The 21241-nt window shown below is 46.9% G+C and overlaps 1 protein-coding gene across 1 annotated transcript in view; it reads left to right on the forward strand.

Moving 5' to 3' along the window:
• Positions 1 to 21241, forward strand: part of LOC144111880 (uncharacterized) — a 116609-nt gene that overhangs the window by 48770 nt on the left and 46598 nt on the right. The window contains exons 12-16 of the mRNA XM_077644908.1: positions 838 to 2313; positions 3158 to 3304; positions 5282 to 5428; positions 8793 to 10268; positions 17098 to 17579. Of these exons, the coding sequence (XP_077501034.1) occupies positions 838 to 2313; positions 3158 to 3304; positions 5282 to 5428; positions 8793 to 10268; positions 17098 to 17579 (3728 nt within the window). The remainder of the gene's footprint in view (positions 1 to 837; positions 2314 to 3157; positions 3305 to 5281; positions 5429 to 8792; positions 10269 to 17097; positions 17580 to 21241) is intronic.

Below are 21241 nucleotides of genomic sequence, written 5' to 3' on the forward strand. Positions count from 1 at the left end.
TGGTTTGATGTTGTTTATAGGTTCTACATACCTGGCGCCTCCAACTTTGCTCAGACTGTGGGACATAGGTAACAGACGTGTTGTCACTCAGTATGGGTTTTCCTGTTTGTTCCGCTAACACGCTGCAGGAGAGAGGACGTGCAGATTGTACGCTGGATTCGTGTGAATGCTCGACGTCCAGACCGACTGACAGATGCTTGGTCACGTGTCACAATAACCGCGCTGACGCGCGCGGGCCATACGCGATTCGGTCCGCTTGTCTGAACCCACCTTAAGGGCCATCGGGGTATCTTGTCTTCACATTACATGCCTTGCCCAAGCCCATTTCTTCCTCTTGATTTTGACTAGGATGTCATTAACCTGCGTTTGTTCCCTCACCCAATCTGCCCACTTCCAGCTTAACGTTACACCTATCGTTCTTCTTCAGTTTGGTGTGCTGTCCTCAACTTAAACTAAACCGTTCTCGCTAGCCTCCACGCTTCTCCCCATAGGTTTTTGCCTCGATTTTCACGAGAACCAAAAAAGGGAAAAAATTCCAGCAAAATCCAACCACACTATTCAAGCCAAGAAAGGCTGTACCATGGGAAATTTATTTTGATATCATCGAACAAGAACAAAGCTTCTTCCCAGGCCAAGTAGTATGAGAGGATTTTTTTTATTTTTTGTTCTACGATTATCTGTGTCTGAAATGAACGAAGTAGAATGGTGAATTTTTTTCATACATATGTTGGTTGGTCACTAATTTTCGTCTGTGTTCACTTTCACTCACGTTTTCCCCCTACATTTCGTTGTGTTTAGTATGGGAGAATGCACTTTGCTTTGTTAATTTACTTGCAGGTGACGGTGCCTCTGATGAGAGAAGCATGCTGATCAACATGAGAGCAGAAATGGGGGATCGCCGGTCGCTCACTCCCTTGCCTCCATCTCCTCCACATGGTGGGGAGGAAAGCAAAGTTGACCAATTTGAGGTCACCTTACCAGACCTGCCCTCCATATCCCTATGGCTGCCCTGGTCACTGCAGTCAGTGGCCTCTCCACCAGAGCCAGAGACCTCTTCACCAGAGCCAGTGCCGGAGTCTACTCCTCCTCCAGGACCATCCCAACCCACACGTCTGTTGGAGGCTTGTGTGCAGGTATCTCGGGAGGAGCAGCTGGAGCCTGCTACTCTGGAGGAACCTGTGGTGCCTTTGGCTTCCTTCGAACTGCCACAGGATGCGGCTGAGGGGCAGGAGCATGGCAAAGAGCAAATGGCATTTGCATCCATCTCTGTACCAGAGCCAGGGCTAGTGCTGGAAGTAACTTCAGAACCACCCCAACCCAAAAGACTGTCAGAGGCTCACATGCAGGAATCTCTGGATGAGCAGCAGGATCTTGCAATGAGAGATGTTAAGGAACTTGTGGCACTTTCAGTTTCTTCCAAACTGCCACACGAGACTGCAGGGATGCTGGAGCACGTCAACGACACAATGGCGCTTGCATCTGTCTCTGCACCAGACCTAAGGCCTGTGCCAGAGCTGACTCCTACTTCAGAACCACCCCAACCCACACAGCCGTCGGGGGCTAGTGTGCAGGAATATCTGGAGGAGCAGCTGGAGCCTTTTACTTCCTCCAAACTGGAGCAGCAGAATCTTGCAATGGAAGCTGCGAGAGAACTAATGGTGACTTCAGGATCCTTTGAGCTGCCCCAGGAAACAGCAATGCAGCTGGAGCATGCTGAAGAGGCAATGGCGCCTGTAGCTATATCTGCACTGAACCCAGGCCTTTTGCCGGAGGTGTCACCTCTTTCAGAAGCATCTGAATCCAGACATGTATTGGTAGCTAGCACGCAGGCATCTCTGTCAGAAGAGCTGAAGTCTGCTGCTGTCTCCAAGATGGAGTTGCAGGCCCCTGTAATGGAAGCTGTGGAGGAACTTACGATGACTTCAGCTTCCTCCAAACTACCACAGGATATTGCAGGGATGTTGGAGCACGTTGCAGGACCGATGGCGCTTGGGGCTATCTCTGTGCAGGAGACAGGACTGGACGTGCCTGCTCGGTCAGAACCACCACAGACAGCTTGGCCACCAGACCTTTTTATGCTAAGTCAGGTGGCAGAATCTGCCGCTCGCTGTGAACTGAAGCAGCAAAATCTTGGTCAGGAGGGGCCAGTGACGGCTCTGCCGGCTTCCCCCGAGCTTGCTCCGGCCTCTGTCCTCGAGTCCGTGGCACTTGCAGCTTCATCTGAGCCAGTGCAGCCAACCACAACGGCGCTGCTGCCTCAACTGGCCGAGTCTGGCCTGTCACCGCATCCAGAGGCTGTATTTGAATCAGAGCGTAAGTATTTCTGATTTCTTGTGCAGGTTGCAGAACCATGCGTACATTGTGAATGACCTGATGCATGGCTTCACTTTGCAGCTCGTACTGTAAAATTTGGGTGAGAACACTGGATGGCAGGGACACAGTGCAGGCTTTCAATGTGTGTTGGAACAATATGGCTGCATTATATCAAGCTGTCAAAGGACTGTTATCATGCCATCACAAGTAACTAGGTGACAGCATGAACTTTTATTCATGGGCAGTAACTGCGAAGCATCGCAATCTGATGCTTGTTGCTTGGATGAAGGTGACATGTTTCGTAATTGGGCTAAACGGCAGTGACAGCCTGCTACCATCATGATTAAAAATAATTTGATTTGGTCTCTTTAATTTTTAAGTGTGTGTGCGCGCGTGCGTGCGAGAGAAAGAGAGAGCATGACACTTAGCTCCTACTAGACCAATGTCATGCTAATCATAGCAATATGCAGCTCAACACCATAGTGCAGGGATAATTGCGGCAGTTGTGGAAAAACATCGTTACGCCGACCTTAGCTCAGCATATTGCAATGACTAGATGGTGGACAGCTACCCATACTGGGTTAAAACAGATCCTTGGGCGAGTTGGTAACTCATTATAACCAGAACAGCGCTCACTAAGACACGGACACGAAGGGAGACACGACACACACGAGCGCTGACTTTCAACTGGTGTTTATTGTTTGGAACGAGGCATGTATACAGTTCCAACAACACAAGGAAACCAAACCATCCATTCATAGATTCATAGTTAATTCATGCTGCTGCTTCAGATGGTACTGCTTCAGAGGTACTGCTTCAGATGTCGTGTCAATGCCTTATACAGGCAGACCATGGGTGAAGAGACGGATTAGACGTCCCCTCTCCGAGCACAGTCCAGCAACGATTTCGTGGCCGGATCAGACTACTGGAACTGAGACGCCAGAAGGCAGCATGACTGCAACACAAGGGCACAAGCACCCAACAGCCCATGGTGAGTTGCTTGCTTGACCTGTTATATTGTCTCACCACTGAAATCACGTTCTTCCTCGTGCTACTACCAACAATGTGCTGCTCATGCTTGCTGCTAACCCTGAGTGCACTTATATTCACGCCAAAATTGGGGCAAAGCTGCGTATGCCTATCATATGCTGCTCCTGTTTGCGTAGGTCGCAATATGGTTTGATGTTGTTTATAGGTTCTACATACCTGGCGCCTCCAACTTTGCCCAGACTTTAGGACATAGGTGACAGACGTTTTGTCACCCAGTATGGGTTTTCCTGTTTGTTCTGCTAGGATGCTGAAAAGCCTCTCGAAGTGTTGCCGAGGTGGCCGTTTCATCATAAAACCTTTTTAACAATGGCAAATCCGAGGGAGCACCTTTTTTTTTTGTCGTACTACAAGTGGTGACTGCAGTCAGCAATTATTACCAGTCCGAACTGAAGGGGATCAGTGCCGCCAGATTCTGCAGTAACTAAGAGCAGCTGGTGAAGGCGAGACACCAGTGGCGGTAAATAACCACAGCTGCTACCTGCAGAGCGGGAATGGTCTACTCTTGCAATACGTTCTTGCAGTTGACCGCAGACAGGGGCAGTCCTTCCTTGCATACATTTACGACATGTGTCATGACACAATGTATATGAGAAGCTTAGACATGTATCTATGTGGCTGCTGGTTGGAATGCTTTTGCCATAGCGTATATCCCATAACCGGTCTGGAGTGCCATACAGTTAGGGCCTTGGTATTGAGGTGGTCACTTGAAGCAAGGCATCTTGCAGCTTGTTTCAAAGACTTGCATTCTTTCATATGTGTGTATATGTAGCACAGCCCATTGGCAACTACAAGAGGTCTAAGGAAATGGAAGATGGAAGTTTAGAGCTGTCCGAAAAAACGTAAATCACAGTCACAGCATATGCCTTCAGGCAGCACTTTTTTCTGTCCTTTTTTTTTTCCAGGCAAAACTAGCCAGTACCTCACTTGAACATTACATGTTTATGATAAAGCAAGTCATTTTGCTTAATCCTAACAAAGTCACGTCCCTTTGTCATTTACGTAGGTGGCCCCAGTCTCCGTGTCTGTATGTTTCCATTTATAGCCCTGTTGATATAAGCATTTTTTTTCACAAAGTTCGAAGAATAACTCATATGCGAGGGAGAAACATAGTAGCTGATCGACATTGGAACATAGTGCTAAAATTTAAGATAATCAAAAACAGCCTACATAAGCATTAAACTGAATTCTGTAGAGCCTTGATCCCTTGACTGTCACGACAGCTAGATGGCATACGGTGACCAGGGACCATACTCTGTAACAATCCACTTCTCAACTTTATTATTTTTTTCTTCTACAGTTAGTATACCGCTGCAACTTAATTGTGACAGCATCATTGACAGGTTAACAAACCATGTGATTCACGGGCTCCAGCATGGATGGCAGAGCTGGCCAATCCATGGAGACAAAGGAATGAATAGAGAAAAGAGTTCTTGCAAAACGCGAGAAACATGGATTAAGGTGATATGTTTCGTAATTCGGCTAAACGGCAGTAAGTCTGCTGCCATCATGATTAAGAAATAATTTGATTTGGCCTCTTTTTAATGTGTGTGTGCATGTGTGTGCATGCGTGAGAGAGGGAGAGCATGACACTTAGCTCTTACTAGACCAATGTCATGCTAATGATAGCGATTTTTTGATATGCAGCTCAATACCATAGTGCAGGGATAATTGCGTGTGTTTGTGCATGCGTGTGTGTGTGGAAGAGCATGACACTTAGCTCCTACTATTCAAATGTCATGCGAATGATAGCGATTTTCTTATATGCAGCGCAACACCATAGTGCAGGGATAATTACGGCAGTTGTGGCAAAACATCGTTACACCGAGCTTAGCTGAGCATATTGCAATGACTTGATGGTGAGCAATGCAGCTGTCCATACTGGGTACTGCTTCAAATGTCGTGTCAATGCCTTATACAGGGAGACCATGGCGGAAGAGACGGATTAGACATCTCCCCTCCGAGCACAGTCCGGCAACGATTTCGCGGCTGGACCAGGCTACTGGAACTGAGACGCCAGAAGGCAGCATGACTGTAACACAAGGGCACAAGCACCCAACAGCCCATGGTGAGATGCTTGCTTGGCCTCTTATGTTTTCTCACCACTGGAATCACGTTCTTCCTCGTGCTACTACCAAAAATGTGCTGCTCATGAGTGCTGCTAACCCTGAGTGCACTTATATTCACGCCAAAATTGGGGCAGAGCTGCTTATGCCTACTGTATGCTCCTGTTTGCGTAGGTCGCAATATGGTTTCATGCGAATGGAGGGAAGTTTAGAGCTGTCCGAAAAAGCGTAAATAACAGTCACGGCATATGCCTTCAGGCAGAACTTTTTTCTGTCCTTTTTTTTTCCAGGCAAAACTACCCAGTGCCTCACTTGAACATTACATGTTTATGATAAAGCAAGTCATTTTACTTAATCCTAATAAAGTCACGTCCCTTTGTCATTTGCGTAGATGGCCCCAGTCTCCGTGTCTGTATGTTTCCACTTATAGCCCTGTTGATATAAGCATTTATTTTCACAAAGTTCGAAGAATAACTCATATGCCAGAGAGAAACATAGGAGCTTATTGACATTGGAACATAGTGTTAAAATTTAAAAATTTAAGATAATCAAGAACAGCCTACATAAGCATTCAACTGAATTCTGTAGACCCTTGATTCCTTGACTGTCACGACAGCTAGATGGCATACAGTGACCAGGGACCATACTTTGTAACAATCCACTTCTCAACTTTATTATTTTTTTCTTCTACAGTTGGTATACCGCTGCAACTTAATTGTGACAGCATCATTGACAGGTTAACAAACCATGTGATTCACGGGCTCCAGTATGGATGGCAGAGCTGGCCAATCCATGGAGACAAAGGAATGAATAGGGAAAAAAGTTGTTGCCAAACATGAGAAACATCTAGGTTAGTCTTAGCGTACAAGATGTAGCCATAGTGCTTCCTCTGCAGCCTTCTGTCTGGGGGTTCTGGTGACATCCACCCATGAGAATTCCTTAGACAAAGCACCACGATTCCTTGTCTTCTTGTCTTTTGCTTATGAGTAGCTCCTTGCCTAGGCAGCAGGGAACTGAATGTTAGATCGAGATAAACAGCAATTAGGTACTTCAGATGGGTTAATTAGCTACTAGTCCTTGACTGTCTGCAGGTTGTGAGTTAGTGCTAAATCTTTTGGTGCTGTACATTAATGGTCTCCATACTTAAAAAGAAATGCCGTGTCGAAGCATTATCTCAACCTAGTGTTATTCTAGGTGTCGATAGGATTTGATCAAAGAATACCCCTGTCTAGTGTTGTTCTTTGTTTAGCTCAATGGTCGCTGAAGACACTGTTGTAAAGCAGCCTTGCTTGCTTTTTTTTTTCTCTTTGAAGGAAAGGTCTCTCTTTCTGCTTGAAGCAAGGTGCAAAAAACGAGAAAGGAAAGACCTGAGGTGTTTAGTGAATGATGCAACCATTGCTCGTGTAGGAATGGAAGGGCTACTTCCCAGTAGAAAAGAAAACAGTTGGAACCAATTGGATTATCAGCTGGTTCCAATTGGACCAATTGAGTTTACAGATGTTTCCAATTTGAATGGTGTGCAAAGTGGATAGTCCAAATGGAGTATCCGATTATACCAATTCAGTTTCCAAATGGTTAGATTTGGATCAATTGAGTTTCCAACTGGTGAACCCAATTGGTCTATACAACTGCACCCAATGTATCCATGTGAACATTTGCATATTTGCAAACAAGGCAGAAGTAACATGGCTTTTATATTAAGAGCTATCAACAGCTTATCCTGCTAAATTGTATTCATTATCTGCACTACCACTGCCTAAGTTGTATCCACCACTTGCACCACCACTGTGGTCGAAATTAAATAACCGTGCTCAGTGGGCAAGCATCACTGGCCCCAGCATGAGAGCCTCATTAATGGGGTATATAAGTTGGAACGCAAATGTGTTCTTTGCATGTACATATCGAGCTAATTTATATGCTATTAGTGTCTGAATGTGTAGTGTTTCTTGTGTGTGATTTACGCTTGTCTTTTGGCCTTGATATCCATAAATTCTTATGGTTTTTAATTCCGTGGTAAAAATTTGTTGATTGGCACCAGTCCAAGCAACTCAGTTTTCCTTTTGGACATTAATATGTTGACTTGTAGAAATATTTCTCACATCGTATATTTTTCACAACTTAATTGTGATGTATATGTTATGAATATTTTCTGGATGCAAAAGCTGCCCAAGGCCTAATGGGTCCAATTCATTGGTCCAGTTGATCCAGTGGAGTCCAATTGGCCAAGTGGCTAAAAACACAACTGAAACCAATTGGTTACAATCGTAAAATCCACTTGGAACCAATTGGAAAGTCGAATTGGTTCCATTTGAAATTTCCAATGATTTTTTTTTTTACTTGGCCATCAAGCAAGAATGTAAGTTGGTCGTATTGGTGATGCATGGTGCCTTGTTTCTGCAAAGGCACTGATGTTTTGTGGAGTTTGACTTCACAAAGCATGGCCGTCTATACGGTCTTGCTAGTGTTAGGCACAGCATTCCTCACAGTAATCATTTTTTTGACAAATTAAGAGACTATTGCAGGCTTTATAGCCCTGGTGCCGTTTTTTAATTCCCTTCCGCAATAGACATAAGGTTTCATTCTATATTCTTGTGTTGGTATTTTATTTCCATCATCGTCATCACCTCGACTACGCCCACTCCAGGACGAAGGCCTCCCTCATATCTCTCCAATTAAATCTGTCCTGTGCCAGATGCCACCACCCTATCCCCGCAAACTTCTTAATCACATCCGCCCACCTAACTTTCTGCCGCCTTCTGCTACACTTCCCTTCCCGTGGAATCCATTCTGTTACCCTTAAGGGCTATCGATTGTCTTGTCTTCACATTACATGCCCTGTCCAAGCCCATTTCTTCCTCTTGATTTTGACTAGGATGTCATTAACCTGCGTTTGTTCCCTCACCCACTCTGCCCACTTCCAGCTTAACGTTACACCTATTGTTCTTCTTTAGTTTGGTGTGCTGTCCTCAACTTAAGCTAAACCCTTTTCACTAGCCTCCATGCTTCTGCCCCATAGGTTTTTGCCTCGATTTTCACAAGAACCAAAAAAGGGAAAAAATTCCAGCAAATTCCCACCACACTATTCAGCCAAGAAAGGCTGTATCACTGGAAATTGATTTTGATGTCGTCGAACAAGAACAAAGCTTCTTCCCAGGCCAAGTAGTATGATAGGATTTTTGTTTTTATTTTGTTTTGTTCTACGATTATCTGCGTCTGAAATGAACGAGGTAGAATGGTGAATGTTTTTCATACATATGTTGGTTGGTCACTAATTTACGTCTGTGTTCATTTTCACTCACGTTTTCTCCCTACATTTGGTTGTGTTTAGTATGGGAGAACGCACTTTGCTTTGTTATTTACTTGCAGGTGATGGTGCCTCTGATGAGAGAAGCATGCTGCTCAACATGATAGCAGAAATGGGGGATCCCCGGTCGCTCACTCCCTTGCCTCCATCGCCTCCACATGGTGGAGAGGAAAGCAAGGTTGACCAATTTGAGGTCACCTTGCCAGAGCTGCCCTCCAAATCCCCATGGCTGGCCTGGTCACCGCTGTCAGTGGCCTCTCCATCAGAGCCAGAGACCTCTCCACCAGAGCCAGTGCCGGAGTCTACTCCTCCTCCAGAATCATCCCAACCCACACGACTGTTGGAGGCTTGTGTGCAGGTATCTCGGGAGGAGCAGCTGGAGCCTGCTACTCTGGAGGAACCTGTGGTGCCTTTGGCTTCCTTTGAACTGCCACAGGATGCAGCTGAGGGGCAGGAGCATGGCAAAGAGCAAACGGCATTTGCACCCATCTCTATACCAGAGCCAGGGCTAGTGCTGGAAGTGACTTCAGAACCACCCCAACCCATGCGACTGTCAGAGGCTCACATGCAGGAATCTCTGGATGAGCAGCAGGATTTTGAAATGAGAGATGTTAAAGAACTTGTGGCACTTTCAGTTTCTTCCAAACTGCCACACGAAACTGCAGGGATGCTGGAGCCCGTCAACGACACAATGGCGCTTGCATCTGTCTCTGCACCAGACCTAAGGCCTGTGCCAGAGCTGACTCCTACTTCAGAACCACCCCAACCCACACAGCCGTCGTGGGATAGTGTGCAGGAATATCTGGAGGAGCAGCTGGAGCCTTTTACTTCCTCCAAACGGGAGCAGCAGAATCTTGCAATGGAAGCTGCGAGAGAACTGATGGTGACTTCAGGATCCTTTGAGCTGCCCCAGGAAACAGCAATGCAGCTGGAGCATGCTGAAGAGGCAATGGCGCCTGTATCTATATCTGCACTGAAGCCAGGCCTATTGCCGGAGGTGTCACCTCTTTCAGAAGCATCTGAACCCAGACATGTATTGGTAGCAAGCACGCAGGCATCTCTGTCAGAAGAGCTGAAGTCTGCTGCTGTCTCCAAGATGGAGTTGCAGGCCCCTGTAATGGAAGCTGTGGAGGAACTTACGATGACTTCAGCTTCCTCCAAACTACCACAGGATATTGCAGGGATGTTGGAGCACGTTGCAGAACCGATGGCGCTTGGGGCTATCTCTGTGCAGGAGACAGGACTGGACGTGCTTGTTCGGTCAGAACCACCACAGACAGCTTGGCCACCAGACCTTTTTATGCTAAGTCAGGTGGCAGAATCTGCCGCTCGCTGTGAACTGAAGCAGGAAAATCTTGGTCAGGAGGCGCCAGTGACGGCTCTGCCGGCTTCCCCCGAGCTTGCTCCGGCCCCTGTGCTTGAGTCCGTGGCACTTGCAGCTTCATCTGAGCCAGTGCAGCCAACCACAACGGCGCTGCTGCCTCAACTGGCCGAGTCTGGCCTGTCACCCCATCCAGAGGCTGCATTTGAATCAGAGCGTAAGTATTTCTGATTTCTTGTGCAGGTTGCAGAGCCATGCGTACGTTGTGAATGACCTGATGCATGGCTTCACTTTGCAGCTTGTACTCTAAAATTTGGGTGAGAACACTGGATGGCAGGGACACAGTGCAGGCTTTCAATGTGTGTTGGAACAATATGGCTGCATTATATCAAGCTGTCAAAGGATTGTTATGATGCCATCACAAGTAACTAGGTGACAGCATGGACTTTTATTCATGGGCAGTAACTGCGAAGCATCGCAATCTGAGGCTTGTTGCTTGGATGAAGGTGATATGTTTCGTAATTGGGCTAAACGGCAGTAACAGCCTGCTGCCATCATGATTAAGAAATAATTTGATTTGGTCTCTTTTTAATTTGTGTGTGTGCGTGTGCATGCGTGTGTGTGTGTGTGTGTGAGAGAGAGGATGAATTTGAGAATGCATCCGAGTGCAGCATAATGTAATCTTAAAAAGTTCAGAGCATAATTAATGCCCCATTTTCAGTGTCTAGTGCAGTCCACCAGTGTCACACCACTAATGTTCATATCACTGCAGTACTACGTAAAGAAGCCACTGCTTTGCTTGAGGTTGGACGTGATTTACAAAAAATTGCAAATTGGAAGGTTTTACTTCCTGAAGCCCATGATGTGCATCGTAGCGGAAGGCTCCAAAGTAACTGAAACCACTATCGCACAGCACATGGGCGCCTTTTGTGTTTTGCCTCCATCAAAACGCGGCCGCCGTTCCTGATACTAAGCCCAGATCCTTCAGCTCAGTATCCAAGTGCCCTAACCACTGAGCCACCACGGCAGATGGACGCTTTGTAGTCACTTCGAAAGACTGTATTTGCAGATAACCTCCATGTTGACTTCCAGCTTGGTCAGTTCCACCATGGTCCCCACTTTGTTGCAGTCACTGGCTTATGCTTAAGGATTCTCTTGCAGTTATTTTCTTTTGCAGCAATATCTGTGTTTGGGAGGTTAAGTGGCTTTTAGACGCAACAATGTTAGTGCTTCAGAATGGCTATCTTCATACTGATCTGTGAGAATACAGCTAAGTTGGCTAAGGAACATGTACTTTCTGCAGTCATATGATCCATGCCTGTGTGCCTAGGATTTGTCGCTACATTCTTGCTGGAAAAAAGTCACTGGTGTGCCTGAGGTCTATAGTATTTGCTAGCCCAGACTCGGTGGTCTCCTCAGGAGACAATATTGTTTGCGGGCGACCTCCACATTGACCTTCGCCTTTGCCGTTTCCACCATGATCCCCACTCTGTTGATTGTCATCACCAGCTTAGCTTAGGGGCTTTTTTGATGCTGACAGAGAAAGTTGCCTGGCAAAAGAATCCAGGTATTGTCTGCTGCTTCATGTTTTCTTTGCAAAACAGTTTACTAACAGTTATGCCCACATCTAGCTGAATCATAAAATATAAGCATCTGTGGACTGTGCATAAGCCTGGAAAGGTGCAGTGGCAGCTGTAGGGTCTAGAGCATGGGCATAATTCTCCAGTTCTTTGACACTGCCCATATTGTGGATTCGTATTGTCTCTACTTGAATTGCAACAACTGCCTGCTGCAAAAGTTGGCTGCGCCTGTCAGTGTCTGTTTGAACTGTGGTCTTGCTGCTGTGGTCTGCTTCTGTGTTAGAACCTCAGCCATTCACACACTGCTGGCGCAGGAGCAACTTCAAAGTATCCAGGCTTTTTGATCTCCAGAGTGAAATCGGGGTGTAATGGTCATTTCCCTTTTAACTCTAGTTATTTTTCTCTTTAAGAAAAGGTGGCTATGGAAAAGCCTACCCGTGGAGGGCCAGACTCCTCGAAGCAGGCATTAAAAATCAGCTGGAAAGTACCCTTCATGAAGAGGAAGGATTCGTGATAAAAATTCAGATTTCATGCTCGTACTGTTCCACTCAATTGAACGCCACGTAGTAGTAGTGCACAGGTCTGCAAGTAGTTTTATGTTGTGTCGCAATATACATTGTTTTCTGTCCTGAGCATATGCAGTTATTACGTGCAAATTTTCAACCATGTTCAAACCTTTATTCTTTGTGGACTCATGCTTACTCAACCACTGCCACTCAAGAATTATTCTGTTTGACGTAAGTGGCAGTGCAGATGAGAAGGGAAAATTGGAGGGGAAACTTAAGCTCCACCTGAAGAGTTTGACGTGATAGCGTTAATGGTTTAGTGCCACCATATATGTGGAATTGATCATTGTCGACCATAAGGGCTCCTCCTACCGCTCCTTGCCCTGCAATGGCAGGTGCTGCCAGCAGTGGGGCGTGTGAGACCCAGGTTGATCTTCTGGCCGTGGCAGTCACATTTCAGTGAAGATGAAATGCTGGAGGCCCCGTGTGCTGTGCGATGTCAATGCACGTGAAAGGACCCCATGTGGTGTAAATTACCAGAAGTACTTTGATTTGGGCTAGTTGGTTCATATCTTGAAAGAAGTTAGGACGGCGCTAAAACGACAAAGACAAAGAGGCACGAACACAACAGGACGGGCGCCAACTTGCAACTGAAGTTTATTGCACCAAACCCCTACATTTTATGCATCAACTGAGCCGTATCACAACAAGCTTATCACACAACAAAACGCAATTTCTTCAATAGTCAGAACATCGGAAGTAGGCGCTGCTTTTACAGACCAGAGACGCCTTCTGCACTATCCACTTGATAACAGCAATATTCTTACTTTATAAGTCCCCAGATTAAATGATTGCGCAACCCACATGAAAGCAATTGATCATCCAAATGATACACACACGCTTGGGCAAGGAAACCAGCACGCAAACTCAACAATCGTGATTTAACACAAAGAGTGAAAATGAAAGAATGACCAACAACAAACGCGGAAAATTTGGTGGACATGAAAACTTAAACCTTCGGGGGAACCTCCCAGCGTCAATGTACTATAATTATCGTCAAAAATTAAAAGCCTTTGAGAAAACCCTCAGCGTCAAAGTGCTACAATATTGGTTTCTACACAAACGTCTTTTCGGTCGATAAAACACATCGATAAAAAACTATGTATGCAGAAAACTTGCAAACGTTGAAACCTAAAGACAGCCTTCGAGAAACGCCACCTCAGCGTCACTAATTGAAATGGACGGCCTACTAACACATGCGCTTCCCGCTTTCTTAATAAAAAATGCCTCCACAACTTCTCGCTCAAATCTGTCTTTACCGCTCTTCAAAAAAGTTGTTTTGCTCAGATCCGGACTACACCCCTTGCACGTCTTGCAGTGATCTGCAAGGAAACTTCCATGATGTTGGCGCACATTCCGCAAGTGTTCACTGGCACGTTCATTAAAACAGCGACCGGTTTGCCCTATGTACACTAAACCGCAGCTTAGAGGAATCTGATATACAACTTGTGATCTGCATTTCGTGAACAGTTTTTGATGTTTAATAGGGCAAACCGGTCGTTTCTTATCCGGTTTTGACATTGTGCAAATCTTTGACAACTTTGATGGGGCCGAGAACACAACCTGCACCTGATGTTTGCTTGCGACTTTTTTTATACCATGGGACACCTTATGCATGTACGGAATCACAGGGACCAATTTTTTTGCTTCCGGAAGTTTCTCATCACAAGGCCGCTTGAATTTCTGGATTAACATTTCAGAAACAGCCAAAATCAAATGGGGCGGGTAACCCGCTTCGTGCAACCTCTGAATTTGGGCGCCGAAGCTCATAGACATCGTGTGATGGCACGACTTTCTTAAGGCATTCTGAAGGGAATTAGGGAAAGAGCAATAATCGCTAATTCCCTTCAGAATGCCTTAAGAAAGTCGTGCCATCACACGATGTCTATGAGCTTCGGCGCCCAAATTCAGAGGTTGCACGAAGCGGGTTACCCGCCCCATTTGATTTTGGCTGTTTCTGAAATGTTAATCCAGAAATTCAAGCGGCCTTGTGATGAGAAACTTCCGGAAGCAAAAAAATTGGTCCCTGTGATTCCGTACATGCATAAGGTGTCCCATGGTATAAAAAAAGTCGCAAGCAAACATCAGGTGCAGGTTGTGTTCTCGGCCCCATCAAAGTTGTCAAAGATTTGCACAATGTCAAAACCGGATAAGAAACGACCGGTTTGCCCTATTAAACATCAAAAACTGTTCACGAAATGCAGATCACAAGTTGTATATCAGATTCCTCTAAGCTGCGGTTTAGTGTACATAGGGCAAACCGGTCGCTGTTTTAATGAACGTGCCAGTGAACACTTGCGGAATGTGCGCCAACATCATGGAAGTTTCCTTGCAGATCACTGCAAGACGTGCAAGGGGTGTAGTCCGGATCTGAGCAAAACAACTTTTTTGAAGAGCGGTAAAGACAGATTTGAGCGAGAAGTTGTGGAGGCATTTTTTATTAAGAAAGCGGGAAGCGCATGTGTTAGTAGGCTGTCCATTTCAATTAGTGACGCTGAGGTGGCGTTTCTCGAAGGCTGTCTTTAGGTTTCAACGTTTGCAAGTTTTCTGCATACATAGTTTTTTATCGATGTGTTTTATCGACCGAAAAGACGTTTGTGTAGAAACCAATATTGTAGCACTTTGACGCTGAGGGTTTTCTCAAAGGTTTTTAATTTTTGACGATAATTATAGTACATTGACGCTGGGAGGTTCCCCCGAAGGTTTAAGTTTTCATGTCCACCAAATTTTCCGCGTTTGTTGTTGGTCATTCTTTCATTTTCACTCTTTGTGTTAAATCACGATTGTTGAGTTTGCGCGCTGGTTTCCTTGCCCAAGCGTGTGTGTATCATTTGGATGATCAATTGCTTTCATGTGGGTTGCGCAATCATTTAATCTGGGGACTTATAAAGTAAGAATATTGCTGTTATCAAGTGGATAGTGCAGAAGGCGTCTCTGGTCTGTAAAAGCAGCGCCTACTTCCGATGTTCTGACTATTGAAGAAATTGCGTTTTGTTGTGTGATAAGCTTGTTGTGATACGGCTCAGTTGATGCATAAAATGTAGGGGTTTGGTGCAATAAACTTCAGTTGCAAGTTGGCGCCCGTCCTGTTGTGTTCGTGCCTCTTTGTCTTTGTCGTTTTAGCGCCGTCCTAACTTCTTTCAAAATTACCAGAGTCCTCCACTGCGGCATCACTCATAGCCTGAGTCGCTTTGGGATGTTAAACCCCATCAAACGAAATCAAATTTAAATTCCACCTGCCATGGTGGGCAGTTTGCTCACAATCCGGCAGACAGGTTTTGATGACATCACAAAAGCCATGTGACCGAGGTGCCCCACCTGCCTCCTAGGTTGCTTCTCTGGGGATTTTTCGTGTATTTTTCGCTCACGGATAATGACGCCAATGCCGATGACGATGCCAGCTTTTCTGCATGTGTGTCCTGTGCCTCACCACGACCAGGCTTTTGCATTTTCAGATCAGAGGTAGGATGTCACAGAGCATGAGGTGCGCATGAGGCGAGAATTGTTCAGTAAGAAGTCTCCTTTTAGGACCAGCAGAGTGTCAATTTTTTCCGCAGTTATTTATTGCCTTTAAACAGTATAACGTTACGCTAAGCACAGACAATTTTTTTTTTATCCTGCTTGTCAAGAGGTTTTTCTCTTTTGCCGGGGTAGGACAGGAACATACTTCAGCTAAGAGTAGTGTTCTTGGAAAGTGTGAGCCATTAGCACAGACAGTGTAAACAAAACTGGAGGTGAATGCAGGGTGTCTCTCTTTTTTTTTGGATATAGCGAATAGGCGAAGCAAAGTCAGTGTTAATTATGAAAATGCCTCATTTCTTGGCCACTTCTATCTCTCAATGGTGAAATCTTTTACAGGATAGGTTTGCAAGTAGTATTGATTTGTTAATTGTCCTTCTAGCTTCTCTATGGTTTTTTGTGTACTTGCACCACTGACTGATTTGTTCCTCTGTGTGTGCATGTGCATTTGGAAATCGGTAGGGAGATATTTCTGCCGACAGTGCTGCTGGCGGCATTCAAGGTGTGGGTGGGTAGCTTCACCTTGCATCACTGAGGAACGTATGAGGCAAGGTGTCTGCAGGCTGCTTCTGTAGCTTATACCTAACCTCTTACCTAAGAGTGGAGAGGCCATTTGATTGAGTGCGTTTTTAGAAAAGAAATTGCTGTCGATCTGCTCCTGCTGGGTCCGTCTGCGGCGAAATGCATTTAAAGACTGCCAACCAACGTGACACTCATCGATGCACTTGATACTTTGGTTGGTTTCAGTGTCAGAATCGTCGCCATTGCACTTATGCATTGTCCAGGTGAAACAATTAACAAGCTCACAAGTAAAGCGTGGTGCTAAAGCCTGCAAATGAAGGGGAAATGTTGAAGAATGCTATGCCTTTGCCAAATTTGTTTTTACCTCCTTTTCTTGAGCTAACCCTTACCTAGTTTTCTCCGCCACCGCTACCTTTTGCCATTGGAGGAAATGAAATAGGATAGCTGCACCTCAATGGGGGCGTGAAATTGCAAGAAAAAAAGGAAGTCTCTGCTCAATACATGGAGCCTGATATGGAGTTGGACCCTCTTTGTCTCGTGCTCATGTTTACCAGCATGTATAATTAGCCCATCAATGTCATCCAAATATCCGTAGTAGTTTGCAAATTGCGTTATTAGTTAGTGATTGATTAAATTTAACTTTGCAGAGATATCAGTTGTGTCTTCCTAGGTGTATGCTTTCCATTCTTTATGAGGGCGCGTTTGAAGTGGGGCACTCTTTGAATACTTTTTGTTTGAAACCTTGGGGAGGATCTATTGAATGCCTATTTGCAAAAAAAAAAGTCAATTTAAGGTTTTCTGCTCTCGGTGGGGATTTTGGAAATAACCCAGGTGACACATTTCCTGTTCCTGATTGCAGCGCACCCAGCAGCAGCTGCGTCACCAGCCGAGCAGCGCGACCTTGGAGCCGAGCTCCCTGTGGTTTGCCCCATGACAGTGCGGACTTCCGCGGCTGCAACGTTGACGGCCTCCGGCACAGGGCAGCTGCGAGAGGGGACACAGCCAGCTGAGGCAGCACACTTACCTAGCAGGGCAAGGCCATCAAGGGAGGAGAGTTCGTCGGAGGAGGCGGAGCAAAGTGCCACAACTGGACAAGAGTGCCCACTGCAGCCACAGCAAATGGGGTCGGTGCTGGCGGCGCTGATGGCAATAGTAGAAAAATTGGGGCAGATTTCGGACAACATGCAGCTGTTTAGAAACGAGCTCGGGCTGTGGTTTAGGCCAGACTTGCATCACCCTACGGAGCTGAGGGACAGGAGATGTGCCTCATGTGGCCAGGAGCAGTCATCAGGAGTGGCACCACTTCTGGTCAGGGGGCAGGAAGTACCGGGCCAGGAACAGGTGGGTGAAGTCAGAAACACACCTTCGTCATTTGCGTTTTGACAGTTCATATTGAATCAAGTCAGGTTGCGATGAAGCTGGCCATTAGGCTCCCATTGGCATGTACTTGCTGACTGTTGGCTGTCCATATTTGCTGCTGTATACTTATTCTGCACTGTCGGTTTTTATTTTCTTTGGCTACAATTGATGTGTGTGGGTGGTTCACGGGAAGTTGCTGTTAGAAAAAAAATTAGTGAATTCACAATTCTGAAATCTTCAGGGAAAGTGTTTTTTTTTTCGTGCTGATTTCTGTGATGTCTTTTCATTTTGTGCAAAACAGGCACTTGAGCACTTACGTAATATTTTATGTAAGCTTTTCGCCGAGAGTTTTTAGGAATTTTTCAGCACAGAACTTGCTAAAAGACATGTCATTGGTTTACCGGAATAAAATAAGGGTAAAATTACTTGCCGCCTATCATAGAAGTTGAGTTATATTGTTCTGAAGTTGCCACTTCATGGCTGGAAGAAAAATTTTTATTTGTGTTTGCAGTGGCGACTTCAAAATCGTGTAACCAGTTTTATGATAGATAGGACAATAATTTTACTTTTATTGCATTCTTCAATGTCAAGAGAAACCAATGGGATGCATTTTGGTAAGTTCCCTGCAGCAGAATTCCTTCAAAGCTCTCGGCAAAAAACTTACATAACGTATTACATAAGTGCACAACTACTTGCTCTACACAAAATTAAATGACATATATTTGGAATAGGGAGGCTAAACCACATGTTCCCTGAAAGTTTCATAGTTGTGACTGAGGTATTAAAATTTTTTTTATGACCAGCTTCACCCCTTAAGGTGAGACGCGGGTCTTGAAATGATCAAAAAGTGCAAAAATTTCGATTTTGCAAAAATGGCATATTTGGGATCAATACACACTAAAGTTCCTGTCTAAAAAGCTTGAAGGTCTAAGTTCAAGATCCAACTACTAAGATATTGCTACGCTACTAACTACTCTAGTGGTGCCATACAGCGGCTAAACTGCATTTCCTGGCAGTTGGCAAGCCTTGAGCCATCTCGGGGCTAGATGCTTCGTCTTCTTCATCTCTCATGCTGCCTGCTGCCTTGCGCGTTCCAACGTCTTGCGCGTCTAATTAAAGCAAGTAAACCAGCCCTGCTTACGCCAACCGTTTCTCAGTGACATATTTGGTGGAGGTGCTGGGTGATGGCCCATGTACGCTGACCTCGAGGACACCTTTGACGTCAGCTCTCAACGCGTGGCTACAACACCAGTCCACAAGGCGAGCCGCAGCCTGCGAGGCCTACAACCCGAGTTCGGCCAACTGAAAGCGCCGGTAAGGGCCATGACATCCACCGTGGCTAGCCAGACAAGTCAGCACTCCGGGAGTGCCCCGCCATTTGTCCTTCATGCACCTCGATCGCCGCCACCGTTCCACGGGGACAGTTTCTAGGACGTCGAAGACTGGTTGGCCAGCTTTGACCGAGTGGCGGGTTTCAATGAGTGGGACGGCGAGCGCAAGCTGCGCAACGTCTACTTTGCGCTGCAGGACGCGGCCAAAACGTGGTTTGAGAACCACGAAGCTTCCTTTACCACCTGGGAGGCTTTTCGTCGAGAGCTGCTAGCGACGTTTACCAGCAGCGAAGAAAAGAGAAAGCTGAAGTCGCCCTGCGCTCGAGATCACAGCAGCCGAACGAGGGCGTCGCGATGTTCATCGAGGACATGACCCGTCTGTTCAGTCGGGCCGACCCTGCTATGCCCGAAGCCCAGAAGGTACGCCACTTAATGCGTGGCGTAAAAGAGCAGCTGTTTGCCGGACTGGTCCGTGACCCGCCACGAACAGTGTCCGACTTCACCAAGGAGGCAATGAGTATCGAACGCTCTTTACAGGAACGGGGCGCCCACTACGGACGACAGGCTACTGTAGCAGCCGCTTCTCAGTCCCAGTACACGCCTACGTCGCTGCCCGCCGAGGACCTTTGGGAGCTTGTAAGAAGCCTGGTGCATGAGGAACTGGCGAAACTTCGCTTTGAAGCTCCACAGGTCAGCGTCGCTGCCGTTACGGATGTGGTCCGCGAAGAAATCCAACGAGTTGTGCAGCCACCCCCCGCTCCACACCCGGTGCTCTCCGTTATGACGTACAGCGAGGCGCTACGAAGTCCTGGGCCAGCAATGCGAGCCTTTTCCCCCATCGCTCCTGTGGAATACCTGCAGGAGCCAATCGCAACAGCACCCTCCGTGCCGCAGGAGTTTAGGCCCCCCATGAACAAAGCGCACGTTTGGCGTACGCCAAACAATCGGCCACTCTGTTACCACTGCGGAGAGCCTGGCCACATCCTCCGCCACTGCCCCTACCACAGGATGGGTTTAAGGGGGTTTCCACCTGACGCACCTCGACCACGCTACGGTGAAAGACCACGGGATATCGAACAGTACCTGGATGAAAACATGCAATCTTCGACCTCGCAGCGACGCCAGTCCCGATCGCCATCCCCAAGACGGTTCTCTTCGCCCGGCCGCCCATCATCCTCTGGCCAGTTCAGAGGTACGTCCCCACGTCGGGAAAACTGAAGACGGCGTCCTCCGGGGGTAGGGCTGCCTCTACTGGACCAAGTCAAGAGCCTCCACTCGATGATTCGCCGCGACGCTCCGACCGACGACGACCTGACCCGACGACCTCGACGACGTGCTGCGACCGACTGGCCTCCCCCGAAATTCCGGTATCCGCCGACAACCATGACGTTACCACACTCGTGGATACCGGCGCCGATTTTTCGGTAATGAGCAGACGGTTAGCCACGGTCTTGAGGTAGGTTCTGACCCCTTGGTCTGGGCCGCAGATCCGGACAGCTGGTGGCCACATGGTAACTCCGATCGGTGTCTGCACTTGCGAATCCAGATCCGCGGTGTTACTTTCCCTGGCTGCTTTGCTGTGTTACCCGAGTGCTCCAAAGACCTCATACTCGGTTTGGATTTCCTTCAAGAGTACGGTGCCGTTATCAACCTCCTGGAGCTAATCGTGTCGTTTTCCACCCAAGGTCCTGTCGACGACGATACCGAGCCACGCAGGGCTAAGTTATGCGTCTGTGACGACCACGTTTTGATCCCATCAAGATCCAGCATGTTTGTTACTGTAGAGTGCGATAACAGCACCAAAATTCGTGGCATTGCTGAAACCAACATGTCGCTGCTCCTTGGTCGGCAAGTCTGTGTTGCTCGAGGAATTGTTGAACTGGACAAGGGCCGAACCGAACTCTTGGTGACCAATTTTGGTTGTGAACCTCAGTGTTTGCCTGGCAGAACAGCTATTGCGTATTTCGAGGAACTCAGCGAATTCGTGGGACAGCACGCTTTGTCCGGAGCCCCGGCATCAGTGGAGGAACCGACCACTCCCATAAACACTGATGTGAACCCAAACCTCCCAACTAACCAGAAACGCTGCTTGGAAAGCGTTATCCAGTCTTTCTGCGACTGCTTTGCCTCGACATTCAAGGTTAGGCAGACACCGCTCACAAAGCACCGAATTATAGTTGACGCCAACCAACGGCCGTTATGTCAGCTGCCCTACCGCATCTCTTCGAAGGAGCGCGATGTCATTCGCCGCCAAGTTCAAGAAATGCTCAAGGACAACGTGATACAGCCGTCGACGAGCCCGTGGGCATCGCC

The sequence above is a fragment of the Amblyomma americanum genome, unplaced genomic scaffold, assembly GCF_052857255.1.
Source record: "Amblyomma americanum isolate KBUSLIRL-KWMA unplaced genomic scaffold, ASM5285725v1 scaffold_12, whole genome shotgun sequence".
Taxonomy (NCBI): Eukaryota; Metazoa; Arthropoda; class Arachnida; order Ixodida; family Ixodidae; genus Amblyomma; species Amblyomma americanum.